This window comes from Podospora anserina, chromosome 1, assembly GCF_000226545.1.
Source record: "Podospora anserina S mat+ genomic DNA chromosome 1, supercontig 1".
In the NCBI taxonomy this organism is placed as follows: Eukaryota; Fungi; Ascomycota; class Sordariomycetes; order Sordariales; family Podosporaceae; genus Podospora; species Podospora anserina.
Genome location: NW_001914859.1, coordinates 1,716,188 through 1,738,587, shown reverse-complemented (window position 1 = coordinate 1,738,587; position 22,400 = coordinate 1,716,188). Strand labels below are relative to the sequence as shown.

At 53.2% G+C, this 22,400-nt stretch overlaps 7 protein-coding genes across 7 annotated transcripts; 2 read left to right on the top strand and 5 right to left on the bottom strand.

Moving 5' to 3' along the window:
• Positions 1-1,627: 1,627 nt before the first annotated feature.
• On the bottom strand, positions 1,628-2,807 carry PODANS_1_4870 (uncharacterized protein; the record flags this gene model as incomplete). Its single annotated transcript, XM_001912654.1, has 2 exons — positions 1,628-2,068; positions 2,136-2,807. 2 exons carry the CDS (start codon positions 2,805-2,807, stop codon positions 1,628-1,630), a joined length of 1,113 nt encoding a protein of 370 aa, XP_001912689.1.
• Positions 2,808-3,840: 1,033 nt separating this feature from the next.
• On the bottom strand, positions 3,841-5,783 carry PODANS_1_4860 (uncharacterized protein; the record flags this gene model as incomplete). Its single annotated transcript, XM_001912653.1, has 2 exons — positions 3,841-5,144; positions 5,198-5,783. The coding sequence occupies 2 exons, from the start codon at positions 5,781-5,783 to the stop codon at positions 3,841-3,843; spliced, it is 1,890 nt and encodes a 629-aa protein (XP_001912688.1).
• Positions 5,784-7,651: 1,868 nt separating this feature from the next.
• Positions 7,652-11,225, bottom strand: PODANS_1_4850 (uncharacterized protein; the record flags this gene model as incomplete). Its single annotated transcript, XM_001912652.1, has 2 exons — positions 7,652-8,018; positions 8,080-11,225. 2 exons carry the CDS (start codon positions 11,223-11,225, stop codon positions 7,652-7,654), a joined length of 3,513 nt encoding a protein of 1,170 aa, XP_001912687.1.
• A 2,609-nt stretch (positions 11,226-13,834) lies between these two features.
• PODANS_1_4840 (uncharacterized protein) lies at positions 13,835-14,914 on the top strand (the record flags this gene model as incomplete). Its single annotated transcript, XM_001912651.1, has 2 exons — positions 13,835-13,906; positions 14,264-14,914. The coding sequence occupies 2 exons, from the start codon at positions 13,835-13,837 to the stop codon at positions 14,912-14,914; spliced, it is 723 nt and encodes a 240-aa protein (XP_001912686.1).
• A 486-nt stretch (positions 14,915-15,400) lies between these two features.
• PODANS_1_4830 (uncharacterized protein) lies at positions 15,401-17,355 on the bottom strand (the record flags this gene model as incomplete). Its single annotated transcript, XM_001912650.1, has 4 exons — positions 15,401-15,553; positions 15,616-16,838; positions 16,895-17,199; positions 17,285-17,355. The coding sequence occupies 4 exons, from the start codon at positions 17,353-17,355 to the stop codon at positions 15,401-15,403; spliced, it is 1,752 nt and encodes a 583-aa protein (XP_001912685.1).
• A 1,499-nt stretch (positions 17,356-18,854) lies between these two features.
• On the top strand, positions 18,855-19,608 carry PODANS_1_4820 (uncharacterized protein; the record flags this gene model as incomplete). The annotated part of the gene is made up of 3 exons (XM_001912649.1): positions 18,855-19,222; positions 19,280-19,459; positions 19,521-19,608. The coding sequence occupies 3 exons, from the start codon at positions 18,855-18,857 to the stop codon at positions 19,606-19,608; spliced, it is 636 nt and encodes a 211-aa protein (XP_001912684.1).
• Positions 19,609-19,779: 171 nt separating this feature from the next.
• PODANS_1_4810 (uncharacterized protein) lies at positions 19,780-22,251 on the bottom strand (the record flags this gene model as incomplete). Its single annotated transcript, XM_001912648.1, has 2 exons — positions 19,780-21,213; positions 21,268-22,251. The coding sequence occupies 2 exons, from the start codon at positions 22,249-22,251 to the stop codon at positions 19,780-19,782; spliced, it is 2,418 nt and encodes an 805-aa protein (XP_001912683.1).
• Positions 22,252-22,400: the final 149 nt, after the last annotated feature.

The following is a 22,400-nucleotide window of genomic DNA, read 5'->3' as shown; positions in this document are numbered from 1 at the left end:
CGACAAAGAGTTCAACCATGGCCCCCTGCGCTGGGTAGACGTCAACGAGCGTCTCGACTCTGATCTTCCATGCCCGCCGCTTCTCAGTAACAAACCAACTTTCGGCAGCGCATATCTGCTGGACAACAACAACCTTTCCGCACAAATCAACGACAGGACAGGCCAACTGATTTTCTCCGGAGATCTATTTATGGTTAGTTTTCCAAGAGAAACGATAGGGAAAACGCCGCGGATGTTGCATACGTCTTGGGTTCTCCTCCAAATTGCACATATGTCAGGAGGGGCGGGAGACTGGAGCTACCTAAAGCCCGGTCCCTCTCACCCTGATAATGAGGGCAATCTTCTCCCCATTTATGCTCAGAATCCGGTGTTTCATCGAACGGTTGCCGAACAACGGCTACACACGCCTGCTGTGAGTGGGGGAGAGATATGGCCGGACAGAAATACAGGATCAGGATCTGGGGCGTATTCTTCACACACAAGTACGGGGGACGGGCCGGACAACAACAGGGTTTGGTTTTAGTCGGATGGCAGGATCCGAGGAAACTTCTCGGAAACCCGATCATCGATTGTGGTCTTTATTAGAAAGCTGGGCAGGATCCTGTCGCGAGTACGTCAATCATAGGACTGACGGAACCGCTGCTGTGAACTTCTTCTGGAAACCATTTCCTGTTGACATACTTTTGGGATTTCAGCAGTAAATTCTGGTCTCTAAGTGAGTGGCTTATGTAATCTCAGAAAGGTGGTTCGGAATGGACCCAGAGCATAGAGTCAAATAGATACCTATTCTCATTGTTTATGATGATGAAAAAACTCAGCATTGTCGGAACGCCGTATGTGCTTGACATGAACCTTGCCCTACTCCCACCGTGGAAAAAGTAATCAATACTGCAAGTAAAAAGAATATACAATAACTAATTCGCTGACATACACTTTTAAATAATAGATAATCTTACTGATGATCTTTTCAAGCCTATTAACTATCCTTCGAAACTTGTTGACTTTCTTTTAAAACCTATTAACTATCTTATAAAACTTATTAACTATCTTTTAAGATCTATTAATTATCCTTTTAGGTGTGGTTCAGAGGTTGATACGCATTGGTTTGCTTTACAGGACCTGTTATTTATGTTCACAAACGTGCTAGTCTAAAAGACTTGCAAGACGCTTAGATCCTTATTAGTTATATATTATAAATCGATCAATTACCAAGTCAGTGGTTGATGCCCGCGAACTTTGGTCTCATCATCGTGAAGGAATTGTGACTGTGTATGGCAGCCTTGAAAACTGGAAACTGATGGTGCCGAAAAAAGGTCCGCTTGAATATCCATGCTGCAGCTTCTGTGGTTGATTGTGATCATCGTGATAGGGGGGATGCTTCACATTGATATTTCTGTTCAGCAAAACGATGCACACCTTGAGCATGGCCCATGCCTGACCACAAATTTGGAACCAAAACACAAATGAAGTAACGCAAATTCAGGGTTGCCTAAAACTAACGCTTTGTTTAATACTTCTCGGTATATTCTTGGAAGTTTCTACGCATCATATATGCGACGGCTTCAATCATATACACCTATTCTCCCATCCAGCTTTCCTCCCACCTCAACAATGTACAACCCCCCCCTTACAAGCACTGCGAATACCAGTTATTTCCAAAAGTGCAAGTCGATCCCGCAGCGCAAACAGTGCACCCAGTCCACCCCTGACCACCGCACTGTCCCCACTTGGGCGAAGTGCAACCCGCAGGGGTAGTCGCAACAGGAGGAGCAGAGGTAGTAGTGGTCCTGACAGAAGTGACCAGAGTGCTAGACGACACAGGAGTGGTGGTAGGACCGCTGGCTGAAGAAGTAGTGGCGGGCTGGCCAGTGATGCCGAACCACTCGAGGTCGAGGGCACCGTTGATCTGGATGTTGTGGGTGATGCCGGTACCGTAGATGCCAACGAGGTCGTCGCCGTAGACGTACTTGGTGTAGGGGGCGGAGGGGCTGTTGGGGATGGTCTGGCGGGGCGAGCCGTAGGTATAGCCCAGTACACCAGCCCACTGCTTCATCGTCTCGTTGAAGTTCTGTAGCAAAAATAGTTTGTAAATGCTCACAAGTTTGGGCAGAAAAAAGGTAGTGAGGGGGACTTACTCTGGGGTAGATAATGTCATCAGCAGAGCCGTGGTAGATCATCATCTTCGGCCTGGGGCCGGTGTAGCCAGGATACATGTTGCGAGCAGTCTGGGCCCAGTGCTCCTGGGTCGTAATCGACTGGCCGTTCGCGCAGGTGTTGTTCCAGCCGGCGACGGTGCCGGTGTAGAAGCATCCAGCAGGGACGCCCGCATAGGCGCTGGCAGCCTTGAAGACATCAGGATACGTCGCAGCAAGAACGTTGGTCATCATGGCGCCCGAGCTGAGCCCGGCGAGGAAGACACGGTTTCTGTCGGCGCCGTAGCGCTCAATGGTCCAGTTCACCATGTTGACAATGGCATGGCTGTTGGCGCCGCTGTTGCGGGTGTAAGCAGCGTTAGAAGAGACATCCCAGCAGCCACCCGAGTTCGGTGATTCAGGGTACACGACAATGAAGCCGTGAGTATCGGCCAGCCGGGCGTACGGGCTGCCATTGTAGAAGGCGCTGGCGGTACCGCTGCAGTAGTGCACGGCGGTGATGATGGCCGGGTTCGAGGCCAGTCTATCGGGAACGTAGATGTAAAAGCGCGCGCCGCTTGGGTTGGAACCAAAGTTAGTGATCTGGGTAAGGGAGGCGGCGTTCGAGAGACCGACAAGGGCGAGGAAGCCCGAGGTAATACTTGAGAGCCTCATCTTGGAGTACAGCTAGGTTGATCCGACTGGAGAGGGTGGCCTGCAGTCTCACGAAGCATATTGTCTTGGTGGCGCCCCTCTTATACTTCATTCTCGACCCATCCCGCCTTCTCCTCCATTCCATGGCATTGTTGAGCTACCCACCATGTCGCTTCGTTGCCATGGGCGGGTTTTACGCGGACAGTGAAGTTCCGGATACACCGTGGAGACTTCAAGGGAACCGGGGTGCCAACCTTTTCGGGACCCTTCCCGATGAAGTGCACGCGCGTTCTAGAAAATGGTTAGTTGATGGGCCGCCATTCGTAAGCCCTCAAAAATGAAGATAATCCCATTGGGAACATGCGACGAGCGAATATAGGCGTCGAAATTTGTTGAGAACTGGTGCTCAAGTTGAATCTGTGGGAAAGAAGTTGCCATGAAGTTCACCAGCCAATCATATGCCAAGACTCAACGGCTGGCGGTCTCCGCCCCAGTTCACATGAAATCCGTCTTCCCATTTTATTTCTCCATCACTTCAAGATCATGCCTCATTGAGCTCCAATATTACGGGTTTTCTAAGGATTTCGACTGCATTTTTCCTCCCATGTAGCCCGCTCCGGCTTTGGAAGTAGTCCGGCCCGCCCCTCACGACACGCCACCATCGCGTTCGATCGCCGGACGAGAGGAACCCGGGAAGACGACCTCTGCATCCGTCTGCAACAGTCCCTTCGTGGTCCAGTGGCCAAGAAGGATGGATACAGTGACATAGCGGCTCTCGATATAGCGGACTCCCCGGTACCTGGTAGCTGTCCTCCCCGCACTCCCGCTTTTTGCCTGAATGCCCTAGCGCGAGCCTCTTCACTTTTGCCTGCCTTCACTACCACCCTCATCTTCACTGGGCTGCAGTTCGCGCCTCGAATCGAACACATCATGCACGAGAAAAGCCTCGATTAATATCTACACTCACATGGCTATGTAACGCTTCCACCACGTGGCCCCCTTGGACTCGCTTAAACGCCTCGAACGCCATGCCAAAATCGATATGCTTGTCTTTTCACTCAAAGAAGAATTTCATCGAGTTGCCTCCCTTCTTTTCCCCTTTGGACTCCTTGGGAAGTTTCTTGGAGTTCCCTTCTGGAACCCTCTGTTCCTCGTCTAGACCACCATCGACCGGCAGTCGAGGCTTTTCCTGCTCCTTGGCAGCCTTCATGTCCTTCAGTCCTGTTTTGTGTATTTGGTGGTCGTTGCTCAGCTTGCGGGATCCAACAAAGAAGGAGACGATCAATCCCACTCCCGCGAACACAACATACATGATGTACATGGTTCTCAGACTCTTGAAGTAGGCTTCTTGGGCAACTCGTCGACTACGCTCAGGCAGGCTCATGGCAAAGCCAATGCTGGAAGCCGCGTTGCTCCCAGAGAGCATGTTCGCAGCATCGGGTCCGATTTCCTCTAGCAGTCTGGGATACTGCTCCTCCATCCCATTTTGGAAGACAACACCCCCAATCACAACAGATATCGCGGTGAACAACTGCCTGATAAATCCAAAAGTTGCCGTCGCTGATGCCATATCTCGAGGCCCAACGGTTGTTTGAAGCGCAATAAGCGGTGCCTGGAAGTTTGGCCCCACACCGATGCCAGCTATCAGCTGGAAGACGACGATCTTGGCCCAGTTGGCCTGCGGTTCAAGAGCAATAAAAAGCCCGAAACCCAGAGTCATGATTGACATGCCAAAGATAATACAAGGCAAGTATTTTCCTGTCTTCTTGATGACCACGCCAGTTATGGCAGAGACAACCGAGAGAGACAAGACAAAAGGCAGGACGTAGATGCCGGACATCAATGGCGAGGCGCCGAGGACCGCTTGGAAGTACAGCGGCAGGTAGTAACTTCCCGAGATGAAGACAATGCCCTGAAAAGCAGCAACACCCAAACTGGCAATGCTGGATCGCCGACGAAACAGACGCAACGGCATCAGTGGAAATTTGGCCACCTTCCATTCGATCAAGACGAATATGCCAGCCGTCACCACACCGAAAACGATCAAGCAGATGACGGTGGGCGACGACCATGGGTAGGTCACGCCTCCAAACTCGAGGCCGAAAAGGACCATCAGCGTTCCGCCGATAACCGCAAGCGAACCCAACCAGTCGACGGCAGCGAGCCCCTGGCGCATCGGGGTGCGAGGGTTGTGCAGCTTCAGCACCCAAGCCAGCACCGCAAACCCAACGCCAGATACTGGCAGATTGATCCAGAAACACCACCGCCAGGTAACCTGACTTGTAAAGACACCGCCAAGAACAGGACCGACGGCGCTGGCCACTGCCCAAACGATTCCCATTACACCAAAGTAGATACCTAATAAGACCGTTAACACGCTTGGTTTCTCGAAACGAAAACTCTTAACTTACCTCGTTTTCGCATGGAGAACAGGTCGCTGATGCAAACGTTGACAAGAATGATGATGCCGCCACCACCAATGCCCTGGATCGCCCGAGCAGCAATGAGCATGCCAATATTCTTGCTGAGAGCACTCAGCAGGGACCCAATCCAAAAAATGCCGACGGCAATGAGCATGATGGGCTTCCGGCCCCAGATATCAGATATCTTCCCCCACATCGGCGCGCCGGCCGCGCTGGCGAGCATGTATACCGATCCAATCCATGTGTACCCAGCGGTCGAGCCGAATTCCTCCGCAATTGTTGGAATGGCTACACTGACGATGGTGATATCGAGTGCGCCAAGGAAGAGCGCGCTCGCCAGTGCGGTGATGACCAGTGTCGTTTCTAACTTGGTACGTGACTCCTCTGGCGCTGGTCCCGAGGCTGCGACAGGCGGCACATCGGCCTTGGAGGAGAGCTCGCCCACTTCATCCTTCGACGTTGATGATGACTGCGCCAACTGGTTTTCGCTTCTGTCGACTCGGATGGTGCTCGCGGGACTTGTCCCACTGCTTGGCGTTGTGCGCTTTTCTGGGTCGTCAGCAACGCCAGCCATGATGCTGTTGGGCAGTTTGGACGTGATGTTATAGGTCGGTAAGCAAGTGATGGCGATAATGTTTCGTGGCCAGCGCCTACAGTGGGAGCTTGTCAGTCGAGATTATTCGACCCAGTGTGGCGATGTGGGCAAATCGCAAGACTATAGCTAGCCCTTCGAGTCGCAGAGTTCTCAACTACTGGGCCTAGATGGGACGACCAGTCCCGGGATCGAGGGAAGCACCTCTCACTAACAACGTTTTTGTCGAACAATGCCGTCAGTTCTACCGCCTCAACGGCCAGGATCTGTCGGCAATGGGGACCACAAAGCTTATTTTGACTGCCAGATGCGCGGTGATGCAAACGGATGCGGGTCCAAGGCAGAGCTCGGCGGATGCAGAGCTGTCAAGTATCGAGGTAGATATTAGTTCTCCGTGGGAAAGAACAAAAAGCCCCATCAATTGTTGAAAGATGACAAGACGTTCCAAAAACTGCGAGAAGGCTGGGAGCAATGTCTTGATGAATGACGGCACCACTAGGCCCAAAGACGCTATCGATTAATAACAACTACCCAGGGTTTTCTAAACTCCGGAGGCAAAGCAAAGATGGGAAAGTCTACCCATTACGCAAGGCAGAAAGAAAGGGCTGTGGGTCAATCCCACATACCGAACAGTTGGAAAAAGAGTGGTGATCAGAAGGTGACATTCTGTTAAGCCGAATCGGCAAAAAACGACACATCAGACGCAGCAGCAAACCATGGGGGGCGGCGGCCGGTGCCGATGCTCGACAACGCGGGGAACAAGAGCCTTCTACAAAAGACATCGTCATCATTGACTTTTGGTCCCCCTTCTGATCCCTCATTTTAGTTTTTCCTCTCAGGATGTAGACAGCCTCATGTACAACCCCCAATCTCAGACTACCACGTTCTCAACCTTTACACAACTTGTCTCACAATGTGCGGCTTGCTCTCTCCCTAAAGAACTCCCCTAACCCATTCGCCAACAAACCAACCCCTCAAAAAGGGAAAAGAAGCAGAAAAAAAGAACAATCGGTGTGACTTGACACTGTCCCTCACCGCTCACCAAACAAGCAAGCCCACCCACCGCCATCATCTTCGCGCCTTCGCGACTAACCACGCTTCTTATTTCCGGGCCACTTTCCCATCTCCTTAGGCTGCAAGTGGTGGTGGTGGTGGTATGTATTTCTTTGTCGCACACCTCGTGGCAAGGCTTTCAACAGCTGCCGCCTCACTCACACTGGGCTCGGTTCCCGATGATCCATCCTGCTGTGACACCAAATTAGCAAGACTTTCTCATCCAAAGCCACAGCAGTCAGCAGAAAACCACAGCAGCTGGAAAACGGCCCCTGTGTTTAAAAAAAAAAAACTTTTTCGCCTCTCATAAAATAGCCAGCCTAAACCATACACGGGCAAGCACAGTGCAATCAATGTCTGACAGTGCCTCAAGGCAAAAGAAGTGTACGAGGTGGTCTCAATGGAACGACCTGATCCGTTTCAGGACATTTGTAAATCCGAGTAGGTAATTCGGAGATATCAGAATCCCATCATTGGGTTCAACCATTCCTGTGAATACACCACTCAAAATTCTCCTCACCTCTTCCAAAACAACCCCCCTAGCACAAACGCACATGCAGAACGCGTCACTGGCTACCTATGAGAATAGGAAGCGCATGAGAAACTCGAAACCTTCTCTTTTGAAAAAGTTCGCGAGTTTTGCTTGTTTGCAACAAAAATAGTATTAACCGCCACAAATATCACTACAGTGGCCAGTCCGAATTTTATGTCTATATCTACACACAACATCTCCCTCCACAACCCCTCAGTTGACCATGTCTAAACTTATATACAGAGAATAAACGTCAAGACACACCTCAGCGCCTCGACCGCTCAATCGCAGCCGCGCTCAGCGCCGTGGTCGACGCCGCCCGCTCAAACCCGCTCGTCATGGGAGCTGGTGTTGTGCTCCTTGTGGGAGGAGCGGAGCGGTTATGTTGCATGTGTGCCTTGACAAGATGCCCGGCAGCGAGAGCACTGCAGAGCGAGAGCTCACCGGCCAGAACAGCGGCAGCGACAATGCGAGCCAACCGCCTGGCGTTCTCTCCTGGGCTGGTGGGATGAGGGCCACGGACGCCGAGAAGGTCAAGCATCGAACCTTGGGGGTCGAGGATGGTGCCGCCGCCAAGAGTGCCGACTTCGATGGAAGGCATGGAGACGGATATTTGCAGAGACCCACGCAGGCTAGAGACAGAGTCGTTAGCATTTTGTGTATTCACAACAATAAAATCAGGCCAAAACTTACTTCTTCATGATGGTGATGCAGTTGGCGCTCTCAACCACCTGCGCGGGATCCTGACCTGTTGCGAGGAAAATAGCGGCGACGATGTTGGCAGCGTGGGCGTTGAAACCACCGACAGAACCGGCCATGGCGGAACCAATCAAGTTCTTGTCGACATTGAGGGCAACCATGGTGTCAACATCAGTCTTCAGTACGCTCTTCACAACCTCGGCAGGAATGATGGCCTCAGCGACAACACTCTTGCCACGGCCCTCGATCCAGTTGATGGCAGCAGGCTTCTTGTCGGTGCAGTAGTTACCGCTGACAGTGACAATGTTCATATCCTCGAAGCCTTCGTTGCGCATGACACTGAGGGCGTGTTCGACACCCTTGGAAATCATGTTCATGCCCATGGCATCACCGGTTGTGGTCTTGAAACGGATGTACAGGTTCGTACCGGCAATAGCGGTCTTCATAGTCTCAAGACGAGCGAAGCGACTGGTAGAGTTGAAAGCCTTCTTCATAACATTCTGACCCTTCTCGGAATCAAGCCAGAGCTTGGCGTAACCGGCTCTCTCAAGCGTCTCGAAGCTGACGCAAGGACCACGGGTCATGCCATCGGCGGTAAGAACGGTGACAGCACCACCACCAGAGTTGATAGCCTTGCAGCCTCTGCTTGCACTGGCCACCAAGACACCTTCAGTAGTAGCCATGGGAATGAAGTAGCTCTGTCCGTCAATGACAAGGGGGCCGGCAACACCGACCGGGAGGGGCATGTATCCAATAACATTTTCGCAGCAAGCACCGTGCACCTGAGCCCAGTTGTAGTTCTGGTACGGGAGCTTGGATCGTTCCAAAAGGTTGGTGAGCTCTGAAGTAGCCTTGGTGCGAGAAATAATGGAGCGGCGGACCTTGACAGCGCGGGTGAAATCCTTGAGCGTCTTCTCCAAAGCATAACCAGGGATCTTGCCACGAAGGGAAAGAGCAACGATCTCGGCATCGGTGAGTTCATGTGCGCGCTTCTCGGCAACCATCTTCTCGAGCTCGGCCTGGGTGCGAGGGACAGCGGGAGCTTGAGGTTCCGAACCGGACTCCTTAGAGGGTTCGGCCTCGTCATCCGTCAAAGCAGGAGTAGGCGGGATTGAAGGGGCGGGCGTTGGCGAGGTGCGAATGTATTCGCCCAGAGGGAGGGTTGCAGACTCGGTATCGTTGAACCTCTGCGCATCAGCCAGCTCCTTGGGGTCGATGGGGTGAGTTGGGACATTGGGGTCCTTGATGCCCCACCTGGCGGCGTTGAAAAGGTATCCGTTGAGAGCCACACTGAGAGCCAAAGCCACGACAATCCACTTGGACAGGATTGGGTCTTCCAAGCTCTTGAGGATGCCGCCCACCATGCGACCACCGTAGCCCAGCTCGGTGATATCATCACCACCAACGTTGTCGAGCTGCTGGGGCAAGTCGTAGTGAACAGAGGGGAACTCGAGCTCGTAGCGAATCGGGGTAAGAACAGTGACGACAGTCTCACGACCCTCAGCCTTGGCAGATTCCAATACAAACTCGAGACCGTTGGAGGCAACCTTGAAAGGGTCAACAGGGGGTGACGTAACGACCCCGCCAAGACCGCGAGCCCATGAAGAGATGTTCGAAATAGAATCGGCGCTGCGGAAGGGAATCGAGGCCAAGTTGAGGGCATTGATAAGAACAAACCCAGAAACCATGAGCACCTTGAATTTGGGGATATGGGTGCTCTTGATCTGACGGCCGAAGATGGTGGTGCCAGGCTTGTCTTGACCATCTGCTCTGGGCCAATCGTTGCTCTGAGCCACATTCTCAGCGACGCGGTGGCTGACACCATCATCCTCCAAAGCCTTGCGCATCTCAACGTGGCGTTTGATCCTGTTGATTTCCAACTTGATGCAGAGAATAGCCGTATAGAAGGAAAAGAGCAGGATGCAGTCAAAGAACAGAATCCACGCGGCCAAGAAGCAGAATTGCTGAAGGCCACCCTGAACACCAGAGGCGGCGCCCAGCACCAAGATGCCGACCTCGATAGCATAGTCCTTGACAATATCGAAGCCCTTCTCCTTGATCGCAAGGTAAATGGCTGACTGAATGGCGCTCGAGGCATCAATCGCGGATTGCTTGCCACCCTTGACGGGTCTGCGATGCTCGATGGCATGCGAGAGAACCGCTCTTGTCAGGACGATGTTCTTCTCAAAGCCAATTGTCACGACAAGGAATGGAAGTCCCTCAGACAGGAGAACCATGGAGATCGGGACACCGAGCTTGGTGGTGACAAACAGACCGAAGAGGAACGAGAAGACGGACGAGAAGATGACGCTGGTGGCAAGCCAGAAGTTGGAGCCCATGCGGCGCATCGAAAGGAAGAGCGAGACGAAGGTCAGGTGCATCGAGATATAGCCGAGAGCCATGATGACGATATCGAGCGTCTCGGCATTCTTGAGAAGGTCGGTAAACTCAACCCAAGCGTTGTGTACCCATCTGATGAGACTGCTCCGAGTCTGGACTCTGGCAGCCTTCATGATCCACATCTTTTGTTCCCGGCCATGCTCAGTCTCCCTGCTCTCTTGCGCGGACTCGTCGTTGGGAATTTCCTGGGCGACAGAGAGGAATTCGGGGGCCTGGCTGTAGGGAATCGAAAAGGCGAGGGCGCTATCCTGGGCGTAGGTGCTGAAAGAGTTGGATGTTGACGGAAGCGACTTGATCGACAGATTCTGAGGAATTGGAACGGCGTTGACGACGGGAGGAACACGGGAAGCATCGGAAGACATGGTCTCAGGGAAGACAAGAGTCAAGAGGGCGAGGTGGTCGGCGCCCTCGGGAATGGGCGCTTCCGAGTCATCGTTCTGCCACTTCCAAGCGGTGTCTTCGCCAACCCTGAGGCGACGGCTCCCCTCGACAAGAGATGACCATTCCGCCTTCCTTACACTTATGCTCGCATCAAACAGGCTGTCCTCCAAAAGGCCGATATACGAAGAGCTGGCAAGCAGCGCAACCACGACAATGGTGTGAATTGGGTGGGTTGAGGTAAGCTTCGACAGAACCTGAAGAAGCGGTGTGACTTTTTTGTTGAACCAGGATGGCGCAGCAGCCTGGGAGGCGGGCTGCTCCCCGCGAAACCTCGCGGGCAGTAGGCTTGCAGCAATCATGACGGCCTTGGAGAGTATACGACTATCGTTGCTCGGCGGGCATTGGACGGATGTGTTGGCGATGTGACAGGAAGCTGGGCCTGAGAAGAGAGAGTTAGTGACATGCTAGTTTCAACGGGCCGATCATGGCCCCCCTTTATGAAGCAAGACCACTTCGGATGACAACGCACTTGACAAGTTGTCCACGAGCATCATGGGAGAGGACGTGGCACCAATCTCCCGTTGCGGCATCATGGCCAGCCCAACCTGGGTGGTGGAGTTGCGTGGGCGTCGGTCGGTGTGTGTGGGCAAGGAGGAGAGAGGAAGTCACATACTGTCTAGCAACTGGCAGTTGCACTGTTTGCCCGAGAGAGCCGCGATGGCTTTGAGTGTGGTTTGGCGCAACGCCGAAGTTATGTCACGCGAAGCTTGTTGCGTGCACGGAGCGTTGGGAGGTTTGGCCGAGATTTCCTGGCTGGGGAAGCTTCGGGATGGCGCGACCTGGGAAGGGTGTCGGTGCAAGCGAATCCACCAGGAAACGGATGCTGGCGCCGATGTTGAAAGGGGATGGTCGTGTGTTGTCCAAGGACAGCAACAACAACAATGTTGAATTGGGCAGATGGAGTGGCGGCGAAGAAAGGAAAGAAAGAAAAGAAAAAAAGAGGACGGCAGGGTGTCCTTGGGGGTTGGGGAGACAAATCTTGCTCCTTATCGGTGAGGTAGGCACGAAGGATACCACAACTCGGGGCTCCGAGGCGGTGATCGAATTAAAAAAGAATTTCAAGATGATGGGGCCATCACAAGCCAAGCCCCACCGTTTTGGTGAAACTTGGCACGCTTCGGCCAAACAGCTGATCGAGCGCAACCCCCCAGTGCCCCCCAGGGTTCCAGATCCCCGGCTGGACGCTGCATGCTGCTATAACCCCATTGGAACGGGGGACGCTCGATGGGGAAACGGACCGCTTGGCATTACCGTCATCCAATTCACGGGGCAGCTGGCACCTTTTGCGATGCACCTCCTGGCACCCACATGGCATCTGTTCAGTGTTGGCGATGCTGGACCCCCTTTTTCGCTCACAGGCTTGACCCTTGGGGGTCTAGTGCTGGCCAGCGTGTGCAATTCCGTAGTCGGCGGGAGGCAGTGGCCACCGTTTTAGGTTATTTCCTTGTTGCGACGGACTGTGATTGTGCGGGAACTCCTACGATTGTTCATGATCTTCGTTTGTTACGAGATCTCGGTTGGGGGATTTGCAGATGACCTCAGTGTCTTTGGCCCGCTTTCATCAGCCGCCCAATGCCGCCCATGTATCTCTGCGCCGCCTCTGCCAGTTGACGGTAATATTTCAAGGTACAGAAAGTATTGAGGCCTCAGAGGCCGGGAACCAGGTAATTGGAGATTAAATTACCCGTTGGCCCGTGCAATTGTCCACCTTGATGTCCACGCGCTGTCCTTGGTGTTAGAATTTTGAACAGCTTGTTGGTTTCGTCGGAACTGCTAAGGTAGCTAGTAACGTAGATCAAGGCACTACTGTCAAGCCCGTCACCAGTGCGAGTATGAACCATCACCATCAAGGAGACCACAAGCTGTTCAGGCAACTCTTTTCGTCCGGCATCTTGACCGAACAATTGCACGAGACGAACTGGGCAGTGGTGAAAACGGTTCCCCCCTGCACCGGTATTACTGCGTACATTCATGGCCCCACCACGAACCGGAGGGTGAAGGGCGGGCCCGACAGTGTGGGTGGGACTTCCACACTTCCTGTCATTCGGTGCCTCTTGAACCTGTACCTGGCGTTCTTTGTACTTGCCACAAGAAAAAGGGTATGTCACTCAAAAATAGAGAGGCTCAGTCGCTCCAGGATCGGAAATTTCCCGACCCCAACAACCTTCACCGTATTTAAGCAAAAAAAGTACTAGTCAATGCCGTTGGATGCTGGCAGTGATGAATTGGCCAATTCGCTGGCGATCCTTGGCAAATGGAGAAGAGCAAGGAGTTGGCCCAAGCTCAATTCCGCATTTTTCTTATCTGATCCGATGCGTGGGTCCATCTGATGCTTGAACTGGGCCTGGCAGTTTGGAAAAAAACTCAATTCTGACGTTCCTTGCTCAAACCCCACGTTTTCATCGGGCCTGCCCCGAACTAGACATCACCGTCCGGATGTGTCAATGAGGTCAGCTCTGTTTCACCACACTTGTCGTTGTGTTTGTCTACTGCGGCTGTGGCCTTCATCTGATCTGTTGTCTCGCCGAGCTGCTTGATGTGCATATGTTGGCGTCGGGCGTCAAAAAATGGTAGCACTCCAAACGGGGTTTCTGGAAAAAATGAAACTCCCCTTCAGAACGGGAGAATTCGACGGGCATCTGCTGACAGTGATTGCCAAGAGATCTCCCACTCGACCTTGCATTATCTCTTATCGCCGTGGGTGGCTTGTCTCTCTCAGAGTGCCTCGCTGCCTCTTGTGTGGCTGACGAAAGGCTCACAGCACCTGACAAGCTCCCTCCGTCCTCATTACTGGTCATTGTCAGCCAAGTATCAGGTGGCTTTGATTCGTGTATAAGTGACCCAGCTGCTTGAATAGTCTACGGTCAGTCAATTCAGCCTCGGAATACAACGAACAGCAAACGTAGTCATGGCGGACTCTCAGTCAAGCTTCCGGCCAGCACTGCTGGTGGTGGACATGCAGGAGGACTTTTGCCCACCAGTAAGCACCGACCTGCTATTTCTCACGCTATCTTCCGCATTTGCATATAATGAACACAGTCTTTTGCAATACTATTTCATTTCCTCAAGTGCATGTGGAATTATGGCTGGTTACATCTTTCACATGTCGAATCCCAAAAATCTCCTGAGCGGGGTCGTGTCCCATCACACATGCTCTCACAAGCTCACTTTCACCTCTCACGCTCACCATTCCTGACCTCGACTCACCTCTCACACCTCGCTCTCACAACACCCTCTCACTACCTCATTGACCATCACCTCACACAACATTCCCACATACACATTCCTCCCCATATCTCCCATCTACACAACATCTACTAACAACCCACCACCCTAGTCCGGCTCCCTCGCCGTCCCCCTCGGCCGCACAATAACCCCCCTAATCAACACCCTCCTCACCCTCCCCCCCCGCACCCTCCCCCTCAAAATCGCAACCCAAGACTGGCACCCCCCAAACCACATCTCCTTCGCCCCCAACCACCCCTCCAACCCCCCTCCCTTCGTCACCTCCCACACAATCACCAACCCCCTCAACCCCTCCCAATCCTACACCACCCTTCTCTGGCCCCCCCACTGCATCCAATCCACCCCCGGCGCCTCTCTCATCCCCGAGCTCTCCTCCCAAAACTTCACCCACATCATCAAAAAGGGCCTCGACCCCAGAGTGGAGATGTACTCCGCCTTCTTCGACCCTTTCCCCCCCACCCTCACCGGCGAACGAGTCTGCGATTCCGGACTGGCCAAGCTGCTCCACGACGAAAAGGTGACGCACGTCTATGTTGTCGGGCTGGCGGGGGATTACTGCGTCAAGCACACGGCGTATGATGCTGCAAAGGAAGGGTTCCAGACGGTGATTATCGAGGAGGGGACCAAGACCGTTAACCCGGGCGGGTGGGAGGAGTGCAAAAAGGAGATGGAGAGTATTGGTGGGGTGAGGGTCGTGAGCGTGGAGAGTGAGGAGGTGCAGAGGCTGTTTAAGAAGGATTGAGGCGGTGGAGGATACCCATGGGGAAAGAAGAGTCGGGAGGCGTTTGTGACGGCGTCATATAAGATGGCTTTTATGGCAGCACGCTGAGCCGGCCATGTCATCGAACCATTTAGGTCGGACCTAGAATGGGCTTCAACTTATGAACAGCTTTGTCGGTGTCCCATGTCCGTTCATCGTGACACTATACAAGCTCCATTTCCACCCATCAAACGTGTGACGATCATCAGTCCCCTAAACATTTCCAAAAGGAAAATCCCCGTTGATCAACGTCACCATCTGAAACAGTCACACAGTCACCAACAAAATAAAGTCATGACTTTTAACAGATGTCTCATTGTTCTGTCAGAATGCCATGTCTCCTAGAGCACAGTGCAAAATCGTTTCTCATGCAACTCATTAACGACCAGATATCACTTTAAAACCCCAGAAATTATAGTTCAGGAATTAAACACCCTACTCCATCACGAAGCCCATCCAACCCATTCTTTACCTACCCACGCGAATAACACCGGCGGCCATCAGCTTCTGGATCTTGGTGCGAACCGTAGGGTTTCTCATGTGCTCGTTCAGAGCAGCAGGATCCGACTGCGCTTGCTGTAGGATAGCTTGCATGACTGGGTCTGCCATGATGCCCATGATCTGTTCCCAAATGTTAGTCAAGATATCACGAAACTGCCAAACTAGCGGCCAGAAAAACTCACCTCAGGGTCACGGGCCAGACGCTCTCTGGTCTGCTCCTCAGTCTCATTCTCGCGCGCCGAGTACATGGCAGTGAACGCCTTTTGCTGCTGCTGCTCAATCTCCTTAGCATTGGCACCCTTGTGGTGCTCATTGTCCACGGTATGGGCCTCAGTGCATGCGTCAACACACTTGCTGTACTCGCGCATGCCATAGTAGGCCTGAGCCTTGCGAATGTAGGCGCGGATGAACTTGGGGTCCTTCTTGATGGCGGCGTCGCAGTCATCAAGAGCACTGGGGAACTCGAGCAGCTTGATGAAGGCAGCCGCGCGGTTGCTGTATCCGCGAGGGTCATCCGGCGCACGCTTGATCATCTCTGAGTAGGCAGCAACGGCCCCTGGCCAGTCCGACTCTTTGAACTTCGTGTTGCCCTCCACGCGAGCCTCTTCAGCCTTTTCTGGGTCGATGTACGCCTTGCGCGCAGCCTCAATCTTGTTGCGCTCGGCGTTCCGGACCTTGGTGACCACATCTGGTGTCCGGTGCTCACGAAGAGACATGTTGTAGTAGTCGACAGCCTGCGCAAGATCGCCCAGCTTCTCATAAGCAGTACCAACACGGGCGTACGACTTGGCAATGAGCTTGAAATCGGCATAGAGAGCACGACCTTCTTCAGCAGCCTTGGTGCAAGTATCGATGCAGGCCTGGTAGTCACCCTTCTCGAAGTAAGCCGCACCGAGGTTGTTGAGGTAGGTGATGTCCTTATGGAGATCCCACGCAGCCTGGTAGTGCTTGATAGCCTCGTCAAAGTTGCGCTTCTTGTAGTTCTCGGTACCGAGCTGCTTTTCCTTATCGGCAGCCTCCTTTGCCTTCTTCTTCTCCAGGGCCTCCTCGTTTTCAGGCTCCGGCTCCGGCTCCGGCTCAGGGGCCTTCTTTGGTTCGGCAGGCTTAGCATCCGGCATTGGCACATCCTCCTCGGCCTCCTTAGCAGAGCCGGAGGCACCCGGTTGGAAGCCAGGATCGGCCATCGTCATATCAACACCCATCAAGACGCCCAGCACTTGGATAAACCTGGGGTCGCTGAAGAGCTCTTGTGTGTTGTTGGGGTTCTGCTTGATAGCCTGCAGCTTGGCCATAAAGCTCGGGTCGGCAAGTAAGGCACTGGTCTTTGGGTTGCTCGCAAGCTTCTGGATCAGGTTCGGGTCGCTGAACATCTGCCCAATACCGCCAGTTGGGTCACCGCCGAAACCTAAGACATTTATCAACATCCCGTTTTCCATGCCGAGTGACAATGCCAACACTTACCAGGTCCCGCCTCTGCCTCCATTGCACGCTTGACCGAAGCAAGATCATTCTTCATGCCAGCATTGTTGGGATCGATCTTGAGACCCTCCTCGTAGGCATCGTGGGCACCAAGAAGGTCGCCCTTGCCATACAGCGCGGTGCCCTTACGGCCCCACCCCTTTGGCCAGTCTGGCTTCAGTTCTGTGGTCTTCTGGGCATCCTCGAGGGCGTGGTCCCAGTCCTTCTTCGAAGCATAAGCAGCCGAGCGGTTGCTGTAGAGGATGTGGTTTTGTGGGTCGATGGCGATAGCCTGTGTGAACTTGTCACTGCAGCCAGCAGGTTAGCAACAGTCCTTCCTCTTTCCACCAGAAGTATTCTGTGCCAAGGCGATGGGGTCTTTGGGAGCCTTACATGGCCTCGTCGAAGTTCTTCGCGGCAATGGCCTTGTTGCCCAGAGCCTTGAGCTCGTCGGCTGTGGACATGGTGCTGAGTTACTGTGGTGGGGTATCGCTGGGAAAGAAAAGCAGGTAAGGGTATCTCTTGGTGTGCTTGGTGTTATGGTCTGAAGAGTTGTTGACTGTTGGGAGAGAAACAGTCTACAAATAGGCAGGTCAAGCTGCAGAAGAAGGTTTTCAGCACCAAAGGGCAGGAGTCTATCTGGAGACCTCGCACAAGGCTCATGGAAAGCTCTGGACTTTCGATGTCTTTCGATGGGAATCCGAGCTTGTGATTGGCCAGAATATGGGGAAGCTCTGCCCCGCACCGATTTTCCGTCGACGTTGAAGGCGGGGTTCTAGAACAGACCCCACTATGCGCTAACAACGCCATCTCAGTGACAACATCCAGCGCTTCGAGGCCTGGTTCGGTCATCAAACGAGTGTTCATGAACCATTATTGAGCTTACAATTCTTCATTGCTCGTCTACTCCAGGACATTTAGACAAACTGGCACACTTGCAGAGCCTTGTTTAGCAATAATTAACACCAGAACAAGCCAAGTGTCGCGATGGTATGCCTACGCTCCAAATCTAGTGATGCAGAATAATATTCTCACCAGTTAACAGGAGTAAATGCCCTGTCTCTCTTTCTATAAGCTGTATGGGCCTGCTGGTACACAGACAAACCACGTCGCTGTTCATCTATGAGCCCTTGTGCTACACATGATCCCCACCATTTGATGCGATCCTGGCGCCAGGTTCCCCAAGTCTCTATGCCTTCCCTTTTCTCTTGTTTCCCTCGCTTTTGCGGCCCATCATTGGCCCGCCACTGGCCCGCCAAGCATCATGATGGCTGCACACCACTTACAAGTCCTCAGGTGCCCCCAGAACTCAAATCACTCATAGAGCACACTTCGCCCACCTTCACTATTCCATCCCGTCTCATCATGAAGAAAAACGCGGGCTGTCATCTGTCTCACAGTGTTATTTGTTACGTCAAATTTAGCTAAATCAGTCAGGGGCAATTGGTGCCCGTTCCCGCCCCTCCATCATGATCACTGCTCAACCCCGATATCACCTCATCCCCTTTCCCAAGCCATCTCCTCGGGGAAGCATGCCGAACGCTGAGTTCCGCCGCCAATCTTTTCGCTTTCAAGCTGAAGCACAGCATGACCGAAGTACCGGTTGTGGAAGTACCGATTCCCGAGGGAGTCTGTGTCACGATGAACTGTCCAAGTCCACGAGGCAGTTCTGAGTTATGAACGGTGGCGCGGATTGCACCAGCACCATTATGGCCCGACCATGGGCAGCACCCATTGTTACGCCTGTCCTTCTTCAAATACCATCCATCCCAACCTTTCTGTACCCATGGCTCGCCCTCTTTCTCGTCAACGTTTTGGCGTTGAACCTGACTCTCAAATAATTCTGGGTTGCTGAAACCAGCTGCCCTGTGTGACGCTGCATTTTGGACCCACGGATTGTCTGGTCCTGCTCACTATATTTATATACTCTCGATCATCGGGAGCACTCCTATCCAGCTTGATCATGGCAGCTGTCGACCCCAACGATTCTCCCCACGCTGGCCCTCCTGCTACCTCTGTCATTCTCGCCATCATGATCGCCATTCTCATCCTAGGTTGCGTCTTCGTCGCCCAGCGATCCTCAACCCTCGAAGTAATTCGCGAGACTATCACCGAGCGGATACGAGGGGGGAGAGCTGGCGTTGGGGAAGAAACCCTGCAGTCGATGCCGGTCGTCAAGTACAACGAAGCCCTCATCGACGAGCTGGAGAGTCCGGGACGAGCAAAATCTGTTTCGGTATGGACGAGGACAAGGTTGAGATTTTGGAGCTGGGCTCAGAAGAAGAAGGACAGGGCAGCGACTCCATCAACTGAACACAGTGATGGCGCGTTGTAAGTTGCAGATTGCTCGTTGTCTACCACTGAAACATGACAACTAATCTGTCGCAGAGAAAGCGGCACGCTGAGGCCCGAAAAGAAACGATCATCAACAAGAAGTCATAGCTGCGCCATCTGCACCGAGGACTTTGTCGAAGGAGGTGATGTTCGGAAGTTGTCATGTGGACATATCTTTCACCCGTCGTGCGTTGACCCGTGGCTGCTGCAGTTTGCGGTTACATGTCCATTATGGTGAGCAGATTTTGGATTTTTCCACGAGAAGTTCAAAGCTGTTTTCTAACTTGCTGTGTAGCCGAGTTGATCTCCAGGCCAAGACGGCAGTCAATGCTGTGACGAGACCTCAACGAGCGTTACAGCGAGACACAAGCAGAGTTGAGTGAGAAGCAGGGAACCTTGGAAGATATGTCAGGCTACCAGGATGGTAGAGCTACACATAAAAAGCGAGAGTTGTTGACAGGCTGGGCCCAAGAGATAGTTGACTCAAAACACATAAGTAGGTAGGTTGAATCAGCACAATCTGTACCGATTCGTCTTGCTCTCTCTTGATCTTCTCAACCCGCCGCAGGCGGCTGAGGGAACTTCTCCAACACCACCTCCTCCCCAACCAACTCGATCACAACCCTATCCCTCCCCCCCTCCACATCCAGCAGAAACTCATACTTCCCCGGAAACAAAACCCTATTCCCCCCCAAATCCACCCTAGCCAAATCCCCCACCACCACCCCCACCGGCGCCGCCCCCGTAGTCCCCGGCTCGATATCCCTTATCCGCTTGTACCCCACCAGCGTCTTGATCGGGTACGGCTCCGGTCCGTACTCACCCCTGACAAAAACAAGGGCGACATAGTCAGATTTGAGTTCTCCCGTATTCGACACCCAGACGGACACCTGCGGGAACCGGCAGAGGTCGAGGTATCGTTCGTTACAGTTGGAAACGAGTTCGGCAATGTTGATGGTGAGGGACTCAAAGACGCCGAATTTGGCGGTAAAGGTTGTGTAGTGGAGGCCGTGGCCGAAGGGGAGCACGGGGGAGGGGTACCACCTGTAAGTCCGGCCTGGGCGGGCGGAGGTTGGGCGGAGGGACATGGCTGTCAGGGGGATGAGGGAGGTGTAAGTTTCTGGGTAGACTGTGACGGGCAGTCGAGCGGCGGGGGAGCTGACTCCGGTGATGATGTTCAAGAGGGCTGTTCCGCCTGATTGGCCTGGGTAGCCTACCCATAGGATGGAGGAGATGTTTGGGTTGGAGAGCAGGGGGGTGTCGTCTACTTGGTCGCCTAGTCTTGCTACGATTGTGGGTTTTCCCATCTGGGCGAGGGAGGTTAACAAGGAAAGTTGAGCGGATGGCCAGGCGATGGAGTCTCTGTCTCGGTCTTCGGCTGCGATGGAGAGGTCGGTGCCGCCGAGGTAGAGGATGATATCCGATTTGGAAGCCGCGGAGAGGGCGGGGGAGGTCCAGGTGTCATTTGTGGAGGGAGATGACTGGTTCACCGGTCCTGGGGCGTGATGAAAAGTGACGTTGAGCTGGGTGGCTGCATAGATTGGGTTGGCGTAGTAAGGGGGGATACCGCTGTAGCCGCCTAGCATTTGGCGGGTTGCATTGGCCCAGTGGCCTATGAGGGCTATGGTTTTGTTGGTGAGGTCTAGGGGAAGGAGGCCGTTGTTTTTGAGAAGGACTATCCCGTCGGTGGCGGACTGGAGAGCCAGGGCTTGGGCTTTGGGGGTGTTTACTTGGGACCATGAGATTTTGGTGTATGGATGTGGGGAGGCTGAGTCGAGATAGCCAGCTCGGATGAGGCCTTCGTATAATCTGCGAAGTGCTCGGTCGATAATTTCCTCTGACAGCAGAGACTGATTGTATGCTCCGATTACATCTGTGAGTGGGGGGTATCCAGGCACCTCACAGACGGTGTCTGTACCGGCGTTATAAGCATCAGCGGCGGCTTGAGCTGGAGTTTGGCTGAAGTTGTGAAAGTTGGGGAGGAAGTCCTGTCAACATGTCAGAGGCATAAATTAGAAACCACAACTCCGGCAAGTTCATACCTGAATAGCATTACAGTCGCTCGTTATATAGTTGTTGTGCTCGGTCCAATTCCAGTGTTTTCGAAGGATGTCGTCCATCAAATACGTGCTTGCACATGCCGGTGTTCCGTTGAGCGCATTATATGAGCACATGAAAGACCCGACCTTGCTGTCTCGAGCGCATTGTTGAAACGGTTGGAGGTAGTACTCCGAAAGATCCTGCGAGGTCACAACAGCATTGAACCTGTATCTAAGAGCCCCTTGCCATCTCTCCAAATCATAGGCTGCAAAGTGTTTACAAGTGGCAATCACCTTTCTGATCTTGTCTCTCCCTTCTAGACCCTCGAGAAGTGCTTGGACGTAGCCTTTGATGTGTACCGGATCTTCTCCGGGTGTCTTTTGAGTTCTCAGCAACTGCACGGCACGGAAAAGAAGGCTAAGGTAACAAACCTCATGGCCCCTCCCCCATCTCGGATCTTTGTACGGGTTGATGTTAGGCGTCCAGTAATCCAGTCCAGCGAGCTCGGCATTGCTGAACGCTCGCGCTTCAGTGCTGATGGTATCCGCCACCTCGTAAACCAGGTCATTGTCAAAGGCGGCTGCTAGCGTAATAGTATTCGCAAATGAAGTAGCGTGTGAGAATTCTTGTCCGGCCTGATTGAAGGAGACCCCAGGCGACGCGGCAACACCATGAAGAGCTTCGTTCCACCAAGCATAAGCTGGAAGGCCGATCCTTTCTGCACCGAGGCTCATGCTATGAGGAGTGATTAGCTGAATTGAAATCCCTAAAGGAGCTTCTCTTGACTTGACATACTCCACTAGATTCACAAGCTTTTCCGTGATATTTAAAGCCTGCACAAGAGCAGCTGCTCGCGCAGGAGGTGACGCCGTTGTATCACATGCCAAGGTCTTTGCCAGCGGACCACTGATGCAATCCGGAGTTTTCGAAGCCTCGGCCAAGTTGAAAGCCAAATAAATGGCCAGGAATGGCTTATTGAGTTTCATGATTGGCTTTCACGTCGACACTTGTGTCCAGGACAACAAAAGGGGTAATGCATGAGACCTGATGATTGAAGTCTTATGTAGACGCCAGGTTTGACGGTCTGGATGTGGAAAACGAGAATGAAATGGCAGAGATACGAGGATGGATTCCG